This window comes from Littorina saxatilis, unplaced genomic scaffold, assembly GCF_037325665.1.
Source record: "Littorina saxatilis isolate snail1 unplaced genomic scaffold, US_GU_Lsax_2.0 scaffold_543, whole genome shotgun sequence".
Taxonomy (NCBI): Eukaryota; Metazoa; Mollusca; class Gastropoda; order Littorinimorpha; family Littorinidae; genus Littorina; species Littorina saxatilis.
In genome coordinates, this window is record NW_027125876.1 from 11,974 (window position 1) to 31,731 (window position 19,758).

General features: G+C 41.6%; 2 protein-coding genes across 2 annotated transcripts; one reads left to right on the forward strand and one right to left on the reverse strand.

Moving 5' to 3' along the window:
• Positions 1 to 1,819: 1,819 nt before the first annotated feature.
• LOC138954336 (uncharacterized) lies at positions 1,820 to 19,481 on the forward strand. The gene is made up of 6 exons (XM_070326205.1): positions 1,820 to 1,971; positions 2,361 to 2,497; positions 2,811 to 2,936; positions 3,998 to 4,127; positions 16,944 to 17,057; positions 17,516 to 19,481. Exons 2-6 carry the CDS (start codon positions 2,486 to 2,488, stop codon positions 18,268 to 18,270), a joined length of 1,137 nt encoding a protein of 378 aa, XP_070182306.1. The 5' UTR covers positions 1,820 to 1,971; positions 2,361 to 2,485; the 3' UTR covers positions 18,271 to 19,481.
• Positions 6,061 to 13,663, reverse strand: LOC138954338 (uncharacterized). The gene is made up of 4 exons (XM_070326206.1): positions 13,637 to 13,663; positions 11,791 to 12,143; positions 11,248 to 11,520; positions 6,061 to 9,784 (listed from the first exon to the last, which is right to left on the reverse strand). Exons 1-4 carry the CDS (start codon positions 13,661 to 13,663, stop codon positions 7,927 to 7,929), a joined length of 2,511 nt encoding a protein of 836 aa, XP_070182307.1. The 3' UTR covers positions 6,061 to 7,926.
• Positions 19,482 to 19,758: the final 277 nt, after the last annotated feature.

Consider the following 19,758-nt stretch of genomic DNA (forward strand, 5'->3'; position numbering starts at 1 on the left):
AACTTCGTCTACACCGATTACACCAAGTGCCAGCCCCAGACAGTCTCGCAGTTGCCCCACCCCGCCCAAACCGAAAGTGATTGCAAAATGGCGTGTAACCTTGCTCATCAGCCCGAGTCCAGATGCGCCGGGTTAGGTGTCTGGCCGGTCAACGGCGTGACCACGTGTACCCTGTATCTCCATGGCCCAGAAATCAACGTCGTGTGTGAGGAGGATGCTTTGCTGACTGAGGTGTACCCAACCATCCGCCGGTTGTGTTACGACTGTGAGTTTTTTTTCGTCCATTTCATGTTTTACATCAAGTCAAGTTTTGACTAAAAGTGTTAACATAGACTTGGAATCGAGACGTGGGTGGGGGTGTATGTATGTGTGTGTGTGTGTGTGTGTGTTTGTGTGTGTGTGTGTGTGTGTGTGTGTGTGTGTGTGTGTGTGTGTGTGTGTGTGTGTGTGTGTGTGTGTGTGTGTGTAGAGCGATTCCGAGAAAATGGCTGGACCGATCTTAATGAAAGTTAATGAGAGTTTTTGTGTATGATATCCCCAGACTTATTTCTTTTCGATAAACGTCTTTGATGACGTTACATCCGGCTTTATGTGAATATTGAGGCGGCACTGTCACGCCCTCATTTATCGATCAAATTGATTGAAATTTTGGTAAAGCAATCTTCGACAAAGCTTGGACTTTGGTATTGCTTTTGAGGTTGGAGGCTTAACAATTAATTATTGAGTTTGGTCCTTACAAATCTCAAATTGTAAATAAAACTACAATTAAAGTAATCAACTCAAAAATGATTTCATCTTATTCTGTATTATCTCCTGAATCCACACATATATAGACATGCCATGTTTACTCTGAAAAAGGAACCTACAATTATTGAATCAATAATGACTCTGAAAATGTACCTAAAATTATTGAATTTATGTTAATTAGGCAAACTTTTGAGTACAAGTAAAATTTGAGTGATCGATTTAAAAGTGAGTTCATCTTATTCTGTATCATTTCCTGAATCCAAAAATATGTAGGTATGCCATGTTCACTCAAAACATGTGCTCACAATTAAAGAAAGTAGGTAATTACTACGTTCGCATGGTTCGCGGAGCCGAGCGTGACCCGTCTCGGCATTCTGCTAGCCCAGGCTTGGCTGGTCTTTGATGTTGATCTTTTAGTTTCAGCCTGATATATTAACTAAATGTTTTAATATCGCTTCACGCGACTTGTTTAATGTATGTCATACTAAATGGTGCATTTTGCAAGTTAGAAGCCACACGATCTTGAGATAAGTTCATTATCTGTTTCATAAGTGTCTGTCTGTCTGTCTGTCTGTCTGTCTGTCTGTCTGTCTGTCTACTTCAAAGACTTGTGGGTCGACGAACTAGCTCTTCTTCTTCTTCTTCTTCTTCTTCTTCTTCTTCTTCTCTTCTTCTTCTTCTTCTTCTTCTTCTTCTTCTTCTTCTGCGTTCGTGGGCTGAAACTCCCAAGTACACTCGTGCTTGTTGCACGAGTGGAATTTTACGTGTATGTCCGTTTTTTACCCAGCCATTTAGGCAGCCAAACGCCGTTTTCGGAGGAAGCATGCTGGGTATTTTTGTGTTTCTATGACCCACCGAACTCTGACATGGATTACAGGATCTTTTTCGTGCGCACTTGGACGGTCTTGTGCTTGCGTGTACACACGGGGGTGTTCGGACACCGAGGAGAGTCTGCACACAAAGTTGACTCTGAGAAATAAATATCTCGCCGAACGTGGGGACGAACTCACGCTGACAGCGGCCAACTGGATACAAATCCAGCGCGCTACCGACTGAGCTACATCCCCGCCCGCGAATTTGCGAATCCCAAACGCCAGTATGAAAGAGTGACGTCGGAGATCGCCTCGGCTCTTTTCGGAACTCCTCGTACAGCTTCGTAGTTTCCGGCGTGGAGAGCAAATATGGCGACTGACATGGATTAGAACTTGTTTACAACGTCTTATTGTGAGTATTGTACCGTGTTCTATCGTTGAGTGATAACTGTCTGATGAACAAATGACACACAAATTAATGACTTGTAATGTTACGGTGCAAGTTAGATCGTTGAGCACGATAGAAACTGAGAATTAACAACATTGACAACACAACAGGTGAATCGCGACATTTCTATGCAGACGACAAATAACCGAATTCAGAAAACAATGTGCTGAGTAAATAATGTGCAGTATTGTGTAGTTGTTTCTGTATCTAGCATAACTACCGTCATCTAGCTTTCACAATCAGCATGCCAGTTTGTCTCTGGGTATAGAGTGGCAGTGGCAGCAGATAATATATGTCAGTGTTGTTAATATTTCTTTCTTTTGTTATTTCATTTCTTTATTTGGTCATTTTAGGACATGCAGTAGACGAAGACATTGAAAATGGAGTACTTCCCAAGTTCATTTTTATACCAGCACATATATATGGAAAACACCAGCTGGTCACATCATATCTCATCCCTGTTGATGACAGACACACCATGGAAGCAATGGTTAGTTTTACTTTTAGCTGTTTATAGTCAAGTTCAAATAGAAAATTACTCTAATAATGAAAAAAATGAGCCGGTGATATGTATACCATTGTACATTTTTTTTTAAATGTCTCTAAATTACTTGTTTAGAATGGCTAGTGTAGTGTTACTAGTCAAATATTTAATATCTAATTTCAAATCAGTACATGTTTAGAATCTAACTCTTCACTGAACAAAAAAAAGGTTATAACTATGAGTATGATACATAAGACTTAGCTATAATTATCTACTTGTATCCCTTGAATATATAGACAAATAACATTGTTTTCCCCAGCTGATCAGCATCATCCCTCTGAACAACATGACTTTTGCCTCCCCAAAAGGCCATACATTACAACGGATGAAAACCCTGGCTGGTGGCAGGTCATCAACCACTGGACAAGATTCCACCTGGTTGAAAGTGAGTTGGCTTAATACTATAATAGCCCAACAATAGAAAATGGCTGCCAAGACAAAAAGTTAAAAACACCATTTGGGGTTTCTTTTTTTATTACACACATCCTGTTCAGATTTGCAATTAATTTCAGATTTTCCACAGACATTGCAATGGTTTTTGCCTAGAATGCAATATAAAAACTTTTCATAAGGGATAGGATATGTGGAGTTATTTTGGGCTGGCATTATCCTGAACATTCAAACAACAATATGACAATATTCTGTGATCTTATTTTTAAAACTATTAAGGGCAAATACAACCCTATTAAAAAAAACTGGAACCAAGCACCCAAGGATCAGGGTAGGCAGCTAAATTCGTTTATAAGTATGGTAAAGTACCTTGTAGGCACCCACCGCTTATGCACCGATTTCCCTCAAAAGTAGGGAGTGGAAGTTTACTAGATACAGCACCCTTTGCTGAACCAACCGCTCATGAGAAATAGCAGTATTTGATCACTTGCTATGAGAATGATACTGGGGTTTGCTTCTGTGCGAAAATGTCTGTCTCTTTCTCTGTGACACAGATGTGTCCATGTGTGTGCAATGAAACATGAAAACTTAACAGCAAGAACCCCTGACATAGTTTAAGAACAAATGCTCAGTCATAGCGCAATAACAAAAGATGACGTAAGATCTGCTTTGTATATCGGAAAAACTCCACTCAAGTGATTGAAAATCTGTGTGTCACTGTCAGACACATACCATTTATATTTATAGGCAATGAACACCCAGGTACCTGTGCAGTATTTAGAGCCCTGATTTCATTCACAGAATCTTTCACTTCCTTCTGTGAGTTAAAACTGAACCAGATATGTCAATGAATGTGTTCCTGAGCATCTGAATATTTGCACAGACCAAAAAAACAAAAAAATTGTTTGTGGTTTAGGTGTGCACACACAACTGTTTAGTTAATTGCTACTTGATCTTTGGAAATATACACAAGTTTTGGATTACTACATTTATCATGAAAATTATGTCTCAAGAATGAACATCTATCTGCAATTGATTTGTCCCTGTTTGTGGCAGGGTGCAGGGTGCAATTTGCTGCATGAGACAGAACTCCTGGAGAGCTGCTTGGTATTAGCAATAAAGTTTCAAGCCACTACAAGAGGGAAAGACTCTTTTAGGTGGGGCTCAAAACTTCTCGTCAGCTCAGGTGAGAATGACCTGCTGTGTTTGAGGTCAAACAGAACATACTTTGCAGAATATAATTGGTTCATAAATACTGTGAACGTTGAACATGGTGCAGCAGACAATGCAAATGAGAATGCACTGATCAGGGTATTTGCGATAAGTAATTCATTGTATGTTGATTTATTTTCTTCTGAATGCAATATGAACCACTTTCCTGTAATAAAAGTGAAACGTCTTTCATGCATTTTCTAGTCATACCATTTTCCGTGTTTGTAATGCATGCATTGGTAACCAGGCGATGATGTGCACAAAAAAATGTCCAACTAGGTGGGAACTGAGCATTTGGTTGGTATGGTTGAAGTTGAGTGGGTTTTTAAAAAACTTTTTTTTTAAGTTGAGTGTTGATGAGCTTTCAGTCAATTCACAACAGTGCTTGTCACCTAGCTGGGCTTTTTTTTTCTTGCATACCACCCCTGGTGCCCCTCATACAGGAACATGCATGCAAACAATCACATTCACATAGATATTGATATATGGGTCATTCTCAGAAATGGTGGTACAAAGTGTTACATACAAAGTAAAAAATAAAGTGTCAAGAAATACAAAATAATTGTTTTTACTATGAAGTCTATTGTTTGCTATACATAATAATGCAAAAATTAGACAAAAAGAGTAATTGGTTGCTGAATAAGAGACGTTTTAAATTGTTATTTACGTGATGAATGTTGTAACATGGAAACCAAATTCCAACTTTAAACCACCTAAGCCTGCAATTCTTTGTGCATTTTTTATCAGTTCTGCAGTATTTTTGTGTTCTACCCAACACATTCTAGTTATGAAAGGTAAGGACTTCAACTAATATTGGTAAAAAAATGACATTTGGAACTGACTAAGGTGAATGTCGTAACACAGAAACGAAATGCTTGAACCACTTTCGGTTCCTGTGCGACAGACATGAATCTGCACTGTTTGGCCTTTCCTGCCGGCAAAACCCGTCTGACCCAAAATAACTACACAAAACACAATTCGTCAGAGTTTGCTGTATTTGTTGAAAGTTCCTGTTGCGTTCAGATTACCCATTTTAAGTACTTGATGAATGTCGAACATCGACAATCAGAGGATACGAAAACTTCTTGGCTACTTTGTTGCCGCTAAACTTCGCGCGTTGAGAAACTGTTGCACTCGATATCTTTCCGACGCTACATTGTCGCCAACCGCGGTGTGTAAGTTTGTGACAAAGCTTTGCAGGCTCGACAATTTAGTAAAAACCATCTTCAGTCGTGACGTAGGTCAGGAAACGGCGCCATGAGTTTCAGCAAATGATATGATTCTGGTGTTTTCTGTGAATATTTGGCTGTGATTCAAAGGACTATTTTCTTGTTCGAACTTCCTGCGCGCCAAAGAGCTAAAAATAGCCGTGATGTGGCAAAGTCATGGAGCACATTGCTGTCCGATGTTCGGGCGTCGAGTCTGGAAACGATGCATTACGACATTCAAAATTGTTTGTTCGAAACCCCTAACTTCAAATTCAGCGTGAGTTTTTGCAAAGATGTGTTGCTACGTCCAATACTGAAGAGCTGACTGTCGATTGCAGTAATTTGTTGGTGTTTGCATGTTTGCATTTAGCCATGAGACTGAACATATTGTTGATCACAAAAGTCGTGTAACGCTTCGGCGATCCGGAAACGGCCGAACTTCGCAATTGAAAAGCACACAAAAACAACACCAACGTATAGAAACCATTTTTATTGACATACAACAATGCTTTAATGTCTCAGGAATAGATTCAGATGAAAAAAGTCGTGGTAGAAATAATTTTAATTTACTTTTTCATGATTTCAAATGTGTCACCCCTCTCACTCTCACTGTACCACCATTTCTGAGAATGACCCATATATATACATCACACACAAGTTCATACACCACTACATTTCACAAACCAGAAACTCAGTACACTGTTTGAACTTTCATTTAATGAAAATCATTCAATCAACATCCTCAAGCACATATCAAACAAAAACAAACCATTAAAGGCACAGTAAGCCTTCCGTAAACCATCACATATACTGTCAGGCTTTTACACACACGCTTTCATTTAAACACTCACCACTTGAGAACATCCTAGGTGCCCTCCGTAAAGAGCGAGCAATTTTCAAAGAATTTATTTTTGTGCGTGGTTATATCTTACCCCTGAGCCATCGTGAACCCGTGTGGTCCAGTTTCCTTTTGTTCAGAATGTAGTCGTCAGTTAGTGATTTCAATGCGACTCGCTGTAAGCTTATCTGCAACAGCACGTTATTGTGTACCTCTGAATCTAAACGCAACAAACGCAGAAACAGCTGCGATTCACACGAACTAGAGCGGTGGCGATTTACTGTTCAGAGGAACTGGCGCTAGGCAAAACCGTCGTCTGCTACGAGAAAGATGACACGTTTCCGGGCTTTTCTTTTTTCAAACTTTCAAAACTTCGAATTGTACTGATTTTGTCTTGATGAAAAAGGATTCTTTTATGATTTGAGAATGTTTGTGTAACAAACTGTCAATCTATTATTTAGATTTTAAAAGTTAGTTCTAGCGCCTGATTTGCCGATCAGACAGTCCACGAAAATAAATTCTTTGAAAATTGCTCGCTCTGAGACCAAGGCACCTAGGATGTTCTCAAGCGGTGAGTGTTTAAACAAAAGGGTGTTTGTACTGTGTGTAAAAGCCTGACTGTATCTGTGATGGTTTACGGCTTACTGTGCCTTTAACACACTGGTATAAAAATTAAAAAAATACTGAAAAAACATACCTTATGTATATTATATTTATAACATACATATTCCAGCTTTCTATCATGAGTCACAAATGACGACACATATCAGAAGAAAGAGAGAAAAAAGACTAACCGAAGACATTTTATACAAGATTATCTCCCCAGTCTCTCCCCAGAAACTGGCTTTTAAAAATTATTTGATGACTTTGGTCATTAATTTAACTCTTTTTATACTAAGGACCGCATATCAGGTCCCGAGGCTCACAACGCTTGTGTACTAAGGACCGCATTTGCGTTCCGCGAGTTTGTAGGTCACTTGGTTAGAGGTCGGGGGTCGACTCGCGGAACGCAAATGCGGTCCTTAGTACACAAGCGTTGTGAGCCTCGGGACCTGATATGCGGTCCTTAGTATAGAAAGAGTTACGTACTGTCGGAAGGATGAGACCAAATTGTACAGTTTCACTATCAGAATCATTGTCACTACTGTTCAACCCCATCAATAAGCCAAGAACAGTCCAAATTTGAGCTGCTTAATTCTCTCAGTTAGAACTTAACCAAATAACTCACATTAAAGGTCTACAAATTCATATATATGTACAGTCACAAAGAAATACTATCAATGCCATCAAGAAATCATGCAATTCTGTTACTCAAGAACCAAGCCAAACTCCCTTATTGTTGAAAGTTCCTGGAACACCTTTTTTTTTACTGCATAATTCTACACAATCAAAAGAACAACAAAAGGAAATCCAACATCAACACGCTTTCTTAAGAACAGCAAATATCCACAAACTCAAAAGTGTCAGAAAACTATTTCTTTTGAAAGTGTATCATATATCTTCTTCGGTTGCTTTGTCAGGAGGAAAACACCTTACATCGACAAGACATTATCTTGCACACATCATACAGGGCATTATTTTGCACACAGTTAAAATCACATCACACAAGAAATTATTTTGCACACAGTAAAACACATCACAGAAAACACAAATGTTGCCGACAAATATAAAAATGTTTCAAAACGCAGAAGAAGATTAAAAAATGTATCTACATTGTGCTCTTTTATTCACCACTTTGAAGCGTGACTTTTCCCAAGGTTTTCATTGTTGGCAACACATTGACTCAAGTTATGTGGTGCCTTCCGTGCCTTTCTTTTTGGGAGAAGCTGAGAAGAGTCCCCCCTTTCCCTCTTTCGCCTAGTTTGGAATGCCTCTGATGGTTTGCGACCGGATTGCAGACACCGTCTGCCTCCCACATGTGTTGTCCGGCGAGCGACGGCTGTTGGTTGCACAGGAATCAAGCCCCTGCGCACTACTGAGGCACAGCCTGTGGATTTGCCAAAGGAAAACAGAGCTGATGTAAGGGCGGAAGTTGTCATTTTACCAACCATTTGAGTGAAGTGGCGAATTGCTGGCACGAGTTCTTCTGAAGTGCTTGTGGCTTCTTTAATCATCTTGTGTATGCAGTCTTTAAATGCATGCATGTCATGCTCACAACTGTCTCTTATCTGCAGTGGAGAGTCTTGGGTGGTCGGAGAGTCTTGGGTGGGTGGAGAGTCTTGGGTGGGTGGAGAGTCTTGGGTGGGTGGAGAGTCTTGGGTGGGTGGAGAGTCCTGGGGGGGTTGAGGGTCTTCTACTTGGTCAGTGGGGACTGCAGAGCCTGGCAAAGCCTCTCGGTTGTCCAGCAAGGCTTCAAACCAGCCTGCTGGGGGTTTTGTGCAGCCAGTTGCCAGGGTGTAGAAATGGCACCGGGTTTGAGAGTCTTTCACTGGAAAAAAGTTCAGTGCCGAAACATTATAGTACACAGTGATTGCAAACTGATGTTTGCAAGGTGCACCGGTTAATCCAGCTTTGCAGGTGCACATTTCAGTAGCCATGTCCACTTCATATGACTTCCCTGTTTCGCTTTCGCTTTGTACCTCAAACAGCATTTCACCAAGTGTAGTGATCATGTCCTTGGTGATCGTGTGTTTGCCTGTAATGTACCGCCGGCTGATGGTAACATCCCTCCTTCCGTTGGCCAGATCCATGAGGCGTCGCTCGTAGTAGGCAGGGAGTCTTGTTAGGAGAAAGTCAACCAGTTGTACAACGTTGTACGCCCTGGTCCGAACAAAGATTCTGTCCTTCAGGACACGCATGGCTGCTTCGACATAATTGTTGGTCTGGTTTCCTCTGATTGGCAAACTGTCCCTGTAGCACATGGCCCACAGCTTCCTTCTGTCAAAAAGTCTCTCCATGTAGTGGAGAAACTTGGTGTGTGCAGCAGCAACACTGTCCACTTGTCCGGCGCAGAAAACCTCAAGAAGATCATCTTCTGATGTAGCATACATCATGTTTTTCACGATGCCCAGTAGGTAAGGCCGGTCGCTCTTTGGGATGCCGTTCTTACTATCCCACAAAAACCGCCAGGTGGCCTGCAGGAGATGGAACGAGCAGAGAATGGTTGTTGCCTCTGGAAAAATGTTGTTCAGACTCTGCCTTTCTGCTTCACTGTCATCGGTTATAAAAACTTCTGGTCCCTTCTCTCCTCTGCAAAAAAATGCATCTGACGGAACCAGTTGCATGTAGAGCTGCAGAGCCAGAGTCAAGACTTCGGTTGACTCTGACGACACAATCAGGCAACCGAGCGGGAGGCCTCCAGCGGAGCTGTGTGTCAGCAGAAGGAAGACCCGACAGTCAAAACGATCCATTCCTCCAGAGGCATCCACGAAGACCAGTTCACCGCTGGTTCTGTGTAGCTTGTGAACTCGTTGCATCAATTGTGTGCAGACGGCAATGGCGAGTTTCCCACTAGCTGTCCTCTCCATCTTGCAGCACTCACTGCCTTGCTGGGTGTTGTAGACTTTACACGCCGCCTCTACATCCGTAAACATCTTCTCGCCAGATGATGCCCCGTAGTGTTTCTCAAACACTTGTTTGTACAGCCTAAAACAAAAAGAGATAAGCGGTGTCATTCACAATGTTGCTATCATTTTCCAATGAAGGTTTGGTCTTGCTGGCTGCGAAGTCATGATTGTTGCGCTACACAAGTTTATCGCCATGTGCAAGTTATCTTTCTCCATTACACCCCCCCCCCCCCCCTCATTCTTTGGCATCAGGTCTTGGGTAAGCCATCTTACAGAAGCCGTTAATAGTATTTCATTTTAACTTTTAGGCACAAATTAAGTACACTCCATTTAGTCAATCAAACATATGCTATTGAGAAATTTGTTAATTACAGTCACCGTATCTTAGAATATTATAATTTATATCAATTGATATTGGTAACAGTGATGGCATTAGTATTTGTTCAAACCGCTACGCAAACTGTATGATGCAAACAGTCCAGAAAAAAAGGTAGGCTGGTCATTGGAACCAGTAAGACTCGTAGTACTGGTTTTGTTGCTTTACCAGCGGAAAAAAAGGTAGTTATAAAAATCAACCGGTAGGTCATACCGGCACCTAATTTTTTTCCGGTATTTTCTATTTCAACTGGTAAAATACCGGTGATTACCAGTTAACGCCAATACTGGTTAACATGGTTATTTGATGCGAACTGTACCATTTGTTAAGTGCCTTATTAAAAAATGTAAACACACTTAAGTTTCTCCCTGCAACCAACAGACATAAATCAGGGTAGAATCTACACACAAGATTGAGTACAGTGAAACCCCCCTTTTAAAACCTCAAACAATCTGGAAAAACCCATCAGGTCTGAAAAAGGAGGGATTGTTAAAATGGGGGTAAATTTACATAGGTTCTGTACAGAAAATCTGAGAAATGAGTCTTACATTGGGCGTCTTACAAGGGGGGTTCCACTGTATACTAAATTATGCATGTTGTTGTTTTTACAAACACACACAGAACATTACATTTTGATTAATATAACTTTTAGCCATGACTGAAAAAGTAGCCATCACATTTACCGGATATTTTGATGGCCTGACAAACACTGTGGACCCCCCTTTAACCCATTGTCTCCCAGGTACGGATATCCGTACCCACTCATATGGCTCTATCTGACCAAGAACTGATATATATATATATCCACTCAGACTGCTAGCTTCAGTCACTTCCTGTAACGTCGATCTAACATCTGCATTCCAGCGGGTTGATACACAGTTTCTACAATTCTGAGTGACCTGCTGCAGCACAGCTGGTCTCGGCACAAAAAAAAGCTTGGTAAACATAGGTGGGGTAGAAAGTGTTAAAGATCTTCAAAAATCTGAGAAATACATGCCTTAAAAAGTAGGGAGTCTTCAAATGGGGCTAAATTTACAGATGTTGTGAACAAAAAATCTTTAAAAAGGGAAGAGACCTGTATTAAATTTGGAGGTCTTAAAAGGGGGTTCCACTGTATGTATATTACAGGTACATGTCATTGTATGACCATGTCCGAATGTGCTTACCTGTGGCAGAAAAAAATGTCTGGACACTGTGATCTGTCTGCAGCTTGAAATAAGTAGTCTGCTCCATGTTCCAGCTGGAGATCCAATTTGTGCAGCTCCAGGGCACTGGCTGGTGAATGTCCCCTCGAAAACAGATCTTTGAACTTGTCCACAGTCGCATCAGAAACATCTAGATGCCTGAAGAAATCAGCACTGTCGAGACTGTGGTTGTGGATGTGCTCCAACTGGACAAGCGTGGGAAAATCAGCCAGCAGGGGGTCCTTGTTCTTTGACCTGCAGGCAAGGAACACAATTACATAACATAAGATTCAAAAAAACATTTACTCAAAAAAACAGACTGAAGAGAGAGTGTGTGTGTGTGTGTGTGTGTGTGTGTGTGTGTGTGTGTGTGTGTGTGTGTGTGTGTGTGTGTGTGGGCGCATGTGTGTGTGATAAGCCTGGCACAATTCAGTGAACGTTATTGACTCTAAGTTTGGGCATTAATAATCAATCTATAAATATAAATGTGGAAAAAAAGATTAATGCGCAAAAAAACAATCATACCGACTAAGCTTGCTGAACTGCCTCCTGACTATGACGGTTACCAAAGCAGGGCAAGAGGTGTTCTTCGATGACAGACGCTGGTCAGCTGTTGAGGAGCGAGGCATGGTGTTGTGATGACATCTGTAGTATGTCTTGAACAAGTTTTGACTCTGCTTGCAATCCTTGATAGGTACAGTTGCTCTCAGCCTTAAGGTAACCCGAGTCAAGGCCTGGAACAGGGAAACCCATTCCTTCGCACCATCTGCACTACTGATGGGAATGCGAATCTCTGCGCTGAACCGGAAACAGTTCGCTTCGGAGGAAAACACCTTCAGTCGAGAAACATGGTACTTGTACCCACTTGGAAGAAGATCCTGAAAAGAAAAACAAGCATTAAAGAGATATTGATTGTTATCTCAGTCTCATCCAAACATTTTCTTTGTCAGTTTTTGTGTGGACTGTAATGTAATAGTAATACTAAATAACTTAATTTAAAAATTAAACACAACAATATTAAGGCACTAGACCTACCTGGCGGAGGGGTTTGTTGTGTGTTTGTGTGGCAGAATAGCTATAATCAACACATACACTTGAAATTTGGTCACAATGCAGCACAATGGCTGTTCTATCTGATGCACTCATTTGTGTGTGTCAATACTAATTATATCTATGCATAAAAATTAAATCAACATAATTATGTGTTGTCGGCTAACGCATAATATGCAAAGCAGTTGGGACACATTTTCTCTCAAACCAATCATTATTTAAGCTTGTTATTTGGTTTTAAGTTAAATAAGATGAGTATCTATGGCATGAAGTCAAATCAGCCTCCTGTGTTTAAATTTAGTTGGTGTCGCATAATCTCACATTAGCGCAAAATTATGTCTTCATATTCACCCAAATGAAAAATACTTGCTCACACAATATTCAAGGGATTGCCTTGATTTTACTTCACCCCATAGATATTACTTCTAGCTCTGATCATACCAAAATTTAAGTGTGTATGTCTAAAAGTGTACACATTATGGCGTCCCAACCCAGCACAAATGACGATTTTCGTCAAAATCGGCAACAGAAAACTGTAATGATAATGAACATGAAACTTATAGTCTTGAGTCAATGACCACCTGACAGGTATGAATTGCTTTCTCTCTCTGCTTGGTCTTCATCTCTTCTTGTAATGTCTTATTTATGTGCATCTGACTGCTGTTTCTGACAGGCGGTGGAAGGTTCATTACGCCGCAAAAGGTTTGTAGTTCTGCCAAATCCCCCCCCAATACAGGGCACGACGGTTCACTGAGTGTACTTGTAGATTGCCTGCAGGTATTTGGGGACATGAAGGGAACAACTGCTGTCTGTCACAAAGTGGATTTTCACAGTGGAATGCAAACCCACTACCTAGCCCTCTTCTTCTTCTTCTTAGTGATAGGTAGCCAACATCAGCATGGTGTTTTTCTGTCAGAAGACATCTTGTTCGCTGGAAGAAGTCGTAGGGGTCACAAAAGCCCTTTCCTGCTAACTTCAAATAGTGTTACAGTGCCATGGCAAAAAGCACACAAAAGCTGTGACGCAATGTTTGCATTCAAAATGCTTATGTCCACCATCCTATACCCCCCAATATCCTGATCAAGTGTCTCTTCTTTTTCTAAAGTGTCACTGTCACTGTCACTTAGTGTCAGTGCCATTTACTTCATCATTGTCACTCGAATCATCTTTCATAATATCGTAAATGCTGTGGAGCTTTACCTGAGAGCGAGTGAGCGTGGCAGCATTTTCCCCTGGGATGGTACCCTGTACTAGTGTCAGTTCTGGCAGCGTTTTCTATGACAGAACTTTGCCTGTTTTCAGTCACGGTTTTCACCCTCACTCTCACTCTCAGTAAGACCCGCTTCATTTTGGGACACTTTCTGGTGCTTATTGCCACAAAAAAACTCTCTTCTATAACCTTTTTTCTGTCAGAAGACATCTTGTTCGCTGGAAGAAGTCGTAGGGGTCACAAATCCAACCAAATTGTATTCAATAATGAACTGGGAGCTTCTCACACATGTAGGCAGCCATTGCAGTGCAAGGGGGAGCACTCGTGTAGCCGAAAACCAAGAAGCAAAGGGAGTAGCTCGTTATTTTATGAAAACGCATCTCACCTTCAATGTTACATTTTACTTTGGTCACAGACAGGCATATAACTAACAATCGACATCATTGATTCGTAAAATTACTCACAATTACACGCTGTTCGAAAATATCAGGACTCTCTGTCTCGGACGTCATCTTCGCGCCAGACTCCTTCAGTCCATGCTTGTTATCGCAGACGAAAACATCCCGACGCGTCACGAGATGTTACGTCAGAGCTCGGAAAAAGCCGAAGCTGTCTCGGACGGTCGCCGACGTCACTCTTTCATACTGGCGTTTAGGAATCGCAAATCGGCTCCCCGCCCTGGTCGACGAACTAGCAAATGTAACGTTTTGTTTTGCCAATAATAAACGTTCCAATTACCTACAATTTTTGTTTTTTGATTCTGAATTTTGGAACGTTGGCAGTCTATCCGTTTTTTAATTATTGCGACAAAGTGAGTACCCTAACTAAAGCATTTATTCCCATGTCGTTTCATTCAAACCTTTTATGACATCACGGCACACAACCTTAACTATTTGGCACTCTTTTTGGATCAAATATTTCTCTTTATGGGGGCCTCGTGACCGCCGTTCAACTAAGGGTACTCCCAAAATCGACCTGACAAAAACGTTCGGTACCAATTAAACAATCGACGAAAATTCACAATAGGCACGACTTTGCAACTTTTACACACGATGATAATTGCAAATCAATTATCTATCCTGAACTTGTTGTTTTGTTTAGCTATGTTGCGAATTGCTTGGGTTATGCCTTTCCTACTGGCGCAGGTGTTGGTCGAAAGAGCTTGATGACTTCATGGTTATAAGTAATAAGCCCTTAACTTGTGGTTTTCTTGGTCTCTGTATATATGTTTGACTACTTCAGTTTGCTATTTACACCCCCGGTTTAGCTAACTCATTCGCTGCGCAGCTAAATTTCCCCTGTGTTCCCTGCCAACGCGCGATTTAGAGCCATTTTGAAAAAAATATTAAAAATCAACAACACAAGATAACCTTACATACCTTATGTTTTTGCAAAGTTTGAAACTTACTCTTTTAGAAAATATATGAAACATTTGAAAGTACATACCTTTTGTTGTCTTCATATCCACGCAAAATATCCAATTTGAAGCAAAACAAAAAAACTTTCTACGTCATGGGTTCATCATACACAATGTCATGATCGACACTTGCATTGCCCGAATCATCACCCAAATGATCGTCCATTGGCACAAAATCGTCACCAGAATCTAAAATATCATCTCCACTATCATCATCACTGAGGTCAAGATCAGAACCGTACTGAATAACACGTTCTAGCACTCTTTTCAAGTTACTACGTCTCAGCAGAACGATCCGCCATCTTGGAAAAGTCAAAACACGTGGGTCGCACAACGTCAACAAAATTTTTATTAATCCCAACAATTTAAGGGAAGGAACTGTTTACAGTGAATGGTACCACTGTAGACAGATAGAAGTTCATTGCAGGGGTTGTTTCCCTTGGTCAGCAGGACCGTTTACACCGTTAAAAATTCGTGATATCCGTCGGAACTCAAGTGCCGGCACGCAGCCAACGCTAAACACAGGTGTCGGAATTCCAGTTCCGACGCGCAGCGAATGAGTCTGACTTTTGACTTTTGACTTTTGACTTCTGACTTCTGACTTCTGACTTTTGACTTTTGACTTTTGACTTTTGACTTTTCTGACTTCTGACTTCTGACTTCTGACTTCTGACTTTTGACTTTTGACTTCTGACTTCTGACTTCTGACTTTTGACTTTTGACTTTTGACTTTTGACTTTTGACTTCTGACTTCTGACTTTTGACTTTTGACTTTTGACTTCTGACTTTTGACTTTTGACTTCTGACTTCTGACTTCTGACTTTTGACTTTTGACTTCTGACTTCTGACTTCTGACTTCTGACTTTCTCTCTTCTGACTTCTGACTTCTGACTTCTGACTTTTGACTTTTGACTTTTGACTTCTGACTTCTGACTTTTGACTTTTGACTTTTGACTTTTGACTTTTGACTTCTGACTTCTGACTTTCTCTCTGTCTCTCTGTCTCTCTGTCTCTCTGTCTCTCTTTAAGGACGGGGGTGTTTTTCCTACTTCGGAGGAATTTCTTGTTTATTTTTGTCGTTGTCTTGTTTCTGCTTCGATCTTTAAAAATTAAAATCGCTTGTTTGAAGGGATGTTATTGATCTGACCGTTTGAGGGGAGTTTCTGGTGAATCTGAAGAATCTGAAGAATCTGGGGAATCCACTGTACCTTAATCTAGTTTTTTTGCAAAATATGTGAGAGGTACCACGACACAAAGCGCGGTATGTCCGCAATGGTCCGGTGTATTGTCCTAACACTTTGAGGGTCTTATGCCTGTATACAAGAAATTGCAATTGATATCAACATTACCCTCAGTAATAAAAGTAAAATCTGACAAAACTCTCATATTCAAATGTTCTCTATATCGCTCTCTTTCTCCCTCACCCTCTCTCCCACCCTCTCTCCCTCCCTCTCTCCCTCTCTCCCACCCTCTATCCCTCCCTCTCTCTCTCTCTCTCTCTCTCTCTCTCCCCCTCCACTCTCTGTCTCTCTGTCTCTCTCTGTCTGTCTTTGTCTTTGTCTGTCTGTCTGTCTGTCTGTCTCTCTCTCTCTCTCTCTCTCTCTCTCTCTCTCTCTCTCTCTCTCTCTCTCTCTCTCTCTCTCTCTCTCTCTCGTTTATTTGTTTGATGTTTCGTCTGTCTAGCTCTTTGCTTTGTTTATTCGTATACATGTATATATATATGATAACTAAATAAATGATACATTATATATAATGTTTTCCTTCTGGTGTAGATGTAGTGAGGACAGGTTGTAAGGCTAGGCTGTACCTAAAACCTCTATCCTTTTGTATTGACGATCAGTCAGTCAGTCAGTCAGTCAGTCAGTCAGTCTCTATTGGTCCAACTTTGAAGTCACTGTTCTGCTGGGAACTCTGTTGACTGCTCATTTCTCCACGCCTTCACATCCTTATTCGACCCGTACAACTACATGAAATATGTAATGTTCCCTCTCTCTCGTATAGTTTCCATTGACAACACGGCACTGAGCGACGACACACTACTGAGCGACACACCCATTGCCTGTTCTGATGACACGACCACAGCTCTCCATACCCCCATCATTACCGTTACTGCTGGTTGGTATTCTGTAGAGGTCAATTACCGAGTCTCAGCGGATATTAATTATATTGGTCGAAGTTAGCGGATCATGAAAAATACGAGTGTCACAAGTCTGTTTCATGATCGCAAAGTGAGATTACCGGTAATATTATTAAATACCAACTGAGTGCTTTTGAAGTAGTTTTGTGTGTGTACGGGGCTGTGTGTGTGTACGTGCGCGCATGCATACGTGCGCGTGTCTGCGTGCATGTGTGTGTGTGTGTGTGTGCGTGCGTGCGGACGTGCGTGTGTGCGTGCTTATAGGCGTGCGTGCGTGCGTGCGTGTGTATATGTGTGCGCGTGTGTGTGTGTGTGTGTGTGTATGTATGTGCGTGTGTGTGTGTGTGTGTGTGTGTGTGTGTGTGTGTTCAACCCGCTGATTTTCTGTCCTATATTTTAAAATATCTGTCAGCTCATACCTTATTTGTATTTACAGAGTCCTCACCAACTGACACCACTCCAGCTGCATCTACAGAAGCTCTCACTACGAGTGCTAATATTGAGACAACAACCGAGATTTCTGAAATCAAAATCGACACAACAATTCGACAGAATGCACCAGCCACAGAGCAAACTTCGACCACAGGTTCTGTTAGTCATCAGGCTACGTTTGAAAGTGATCACAGCGACAGTCACACAGTAACACACGAACAAACACCAACGTCAGAATCTGTCGGTGATAGCATTTCAACCACAACGCTTGACCAGCCGTCGACAACACAGAATCCTGCCCTTGAAAGTACACCCCCGGACATGGAAACAAGCAGATCCTCTTTGCAGCACAGTTCGACAGGTGAAGAATCCACCTTTCCACAATCATCATCAGCATCTTCGCCCTCTCTTATCGGAAGTGTCTCTACGTCATCTCGCAAGTGCGCATGTCCGTGTGCTTACAAGAGGCGGTTGGAGGATGGTTCGGCAGCGAATGCGTCACATGCTTCCGACGCAATGATCAAGGAGCTGACCGTTGACGTCACAACGTTGTCGTCACAACGGAGAAAGAAAATAAGCGCGGGAGATGAGCGTCAGTCCTCTACTAACATTGGTCTGGTCAGTGTCATTGCTTTGTCTTTGGTTTTCGCCGCCATCTTCTTCCAAGACTTTGTGTCGATTTGTGCACACCTCCGATACGGAGTGAAAGGAGGACAAGGAAGGAAAAGGTCGACCTATGATAGGAGAAAGCAACCCTGAAAAAGAAAGTAATTTATGGACCTCAGCGTTTTCTTTTTCAAATATAAATGCTGTGTGTGGTAGTCTTTTCAGACTTTGATATTCTCCAACGTTCAATGTGTTTGTTTATTTTATACGAAGCATTTTAGCTCAAATATACATTTACCGGCACGGTTGGCCTAGTGGTAAGGCGTCCGCCCCGTGATCGGGAGGTCGTGGGTTCGAACCCCGGCCGGGTCATACCTAAGACTTTAAAATTGGCAATCTAGCGGCTGCTCCGCCTGGCGTCTGGCATTATGGGGTTAGTGCTAGGACTGGTTGGTCCGGTGTCAGAATAATGTGACTGGGTGAGACATGAACCCTGTGCTGCGACTTCTGTCTTGTGTGTGGCGCACGTAATATGTCAAAGCAGCACCGCCCTGATATGGCCCTTCGTGGTCGGCTGGGCGTTAAGCAAACAAACAAACAAAATATAAATTTGACTTCCTCAATCCAACGGTTTTAAATCAAATTTGATGATGAACGGAAGTCCGGACTTCTGACACAGGAGAGTGGACAAAGCAAACCGCTCGCTGATTAAAATTCATTTAATTGTTGGGCATAGTTTCGAAGCAGTTTTGATCAAATCATTTCAGGTGTTTCTAAATTACAGTACAGCGAATGTCCCTTGAACTTTTTAAGGTCCACTTTGTCATGAACTTTCTAAAATGGCGCCTTAGGTGTACTAACTTTAAAATCAAAACAATGGTTGTGCAAAAATGAAGAGTCAAAGAGGATACAAAAACATGTTGTTGCTATCTGTTAGTGACACAAACCCCCTCTTTTTCGCGTTTTTTGTATCTCGAACAATTACACACACACACACACACACACACACACACACACACACACACACACACACACACACACACACACACGTAAACACACACACACACACACACACACACACACACACGCACACGCACACATAAACACACACGCGCACACACACACACACACACACACACATACACACACACACACACACAGACACACACACACACACACACACACACACACACACACACACACACACACACACACACACACACACAGAGCTACTGTATTTAAACTTTGTTTAAAGTTTAGTCAACAGAAAGGTTCTTTTTTATGTCAGTTTGTCTGAATGTTGTCTTTAAGGAAGTAGATATTTATTTCTGTCTTTAATAGAAAATCAACACAAATGTAAAAATAAAACCGAGGTAAAAAACGAACTTTCGTGCTAAACGTATATTTATATGTACAGTGTATGTGCTTGTGTGTTTGTGTGTGTGCGTGTTCTGTGTGTGTGTACGTGCTGTCTTGCGTATGTGCGTGCGTGCGTACGTACGTGCGTGCGTATGTATTTGTGTGTGTGTGCGTGTGTGTGTGTGTGTGTGTGTGTCACGGTGTGTGTCTGTGTGTGTGTGTGTGTGTGTGTGTGTGTGTGTGTGTGTGTGTGTGTGTGTGTGTGTGTGTGTGTTACATGCG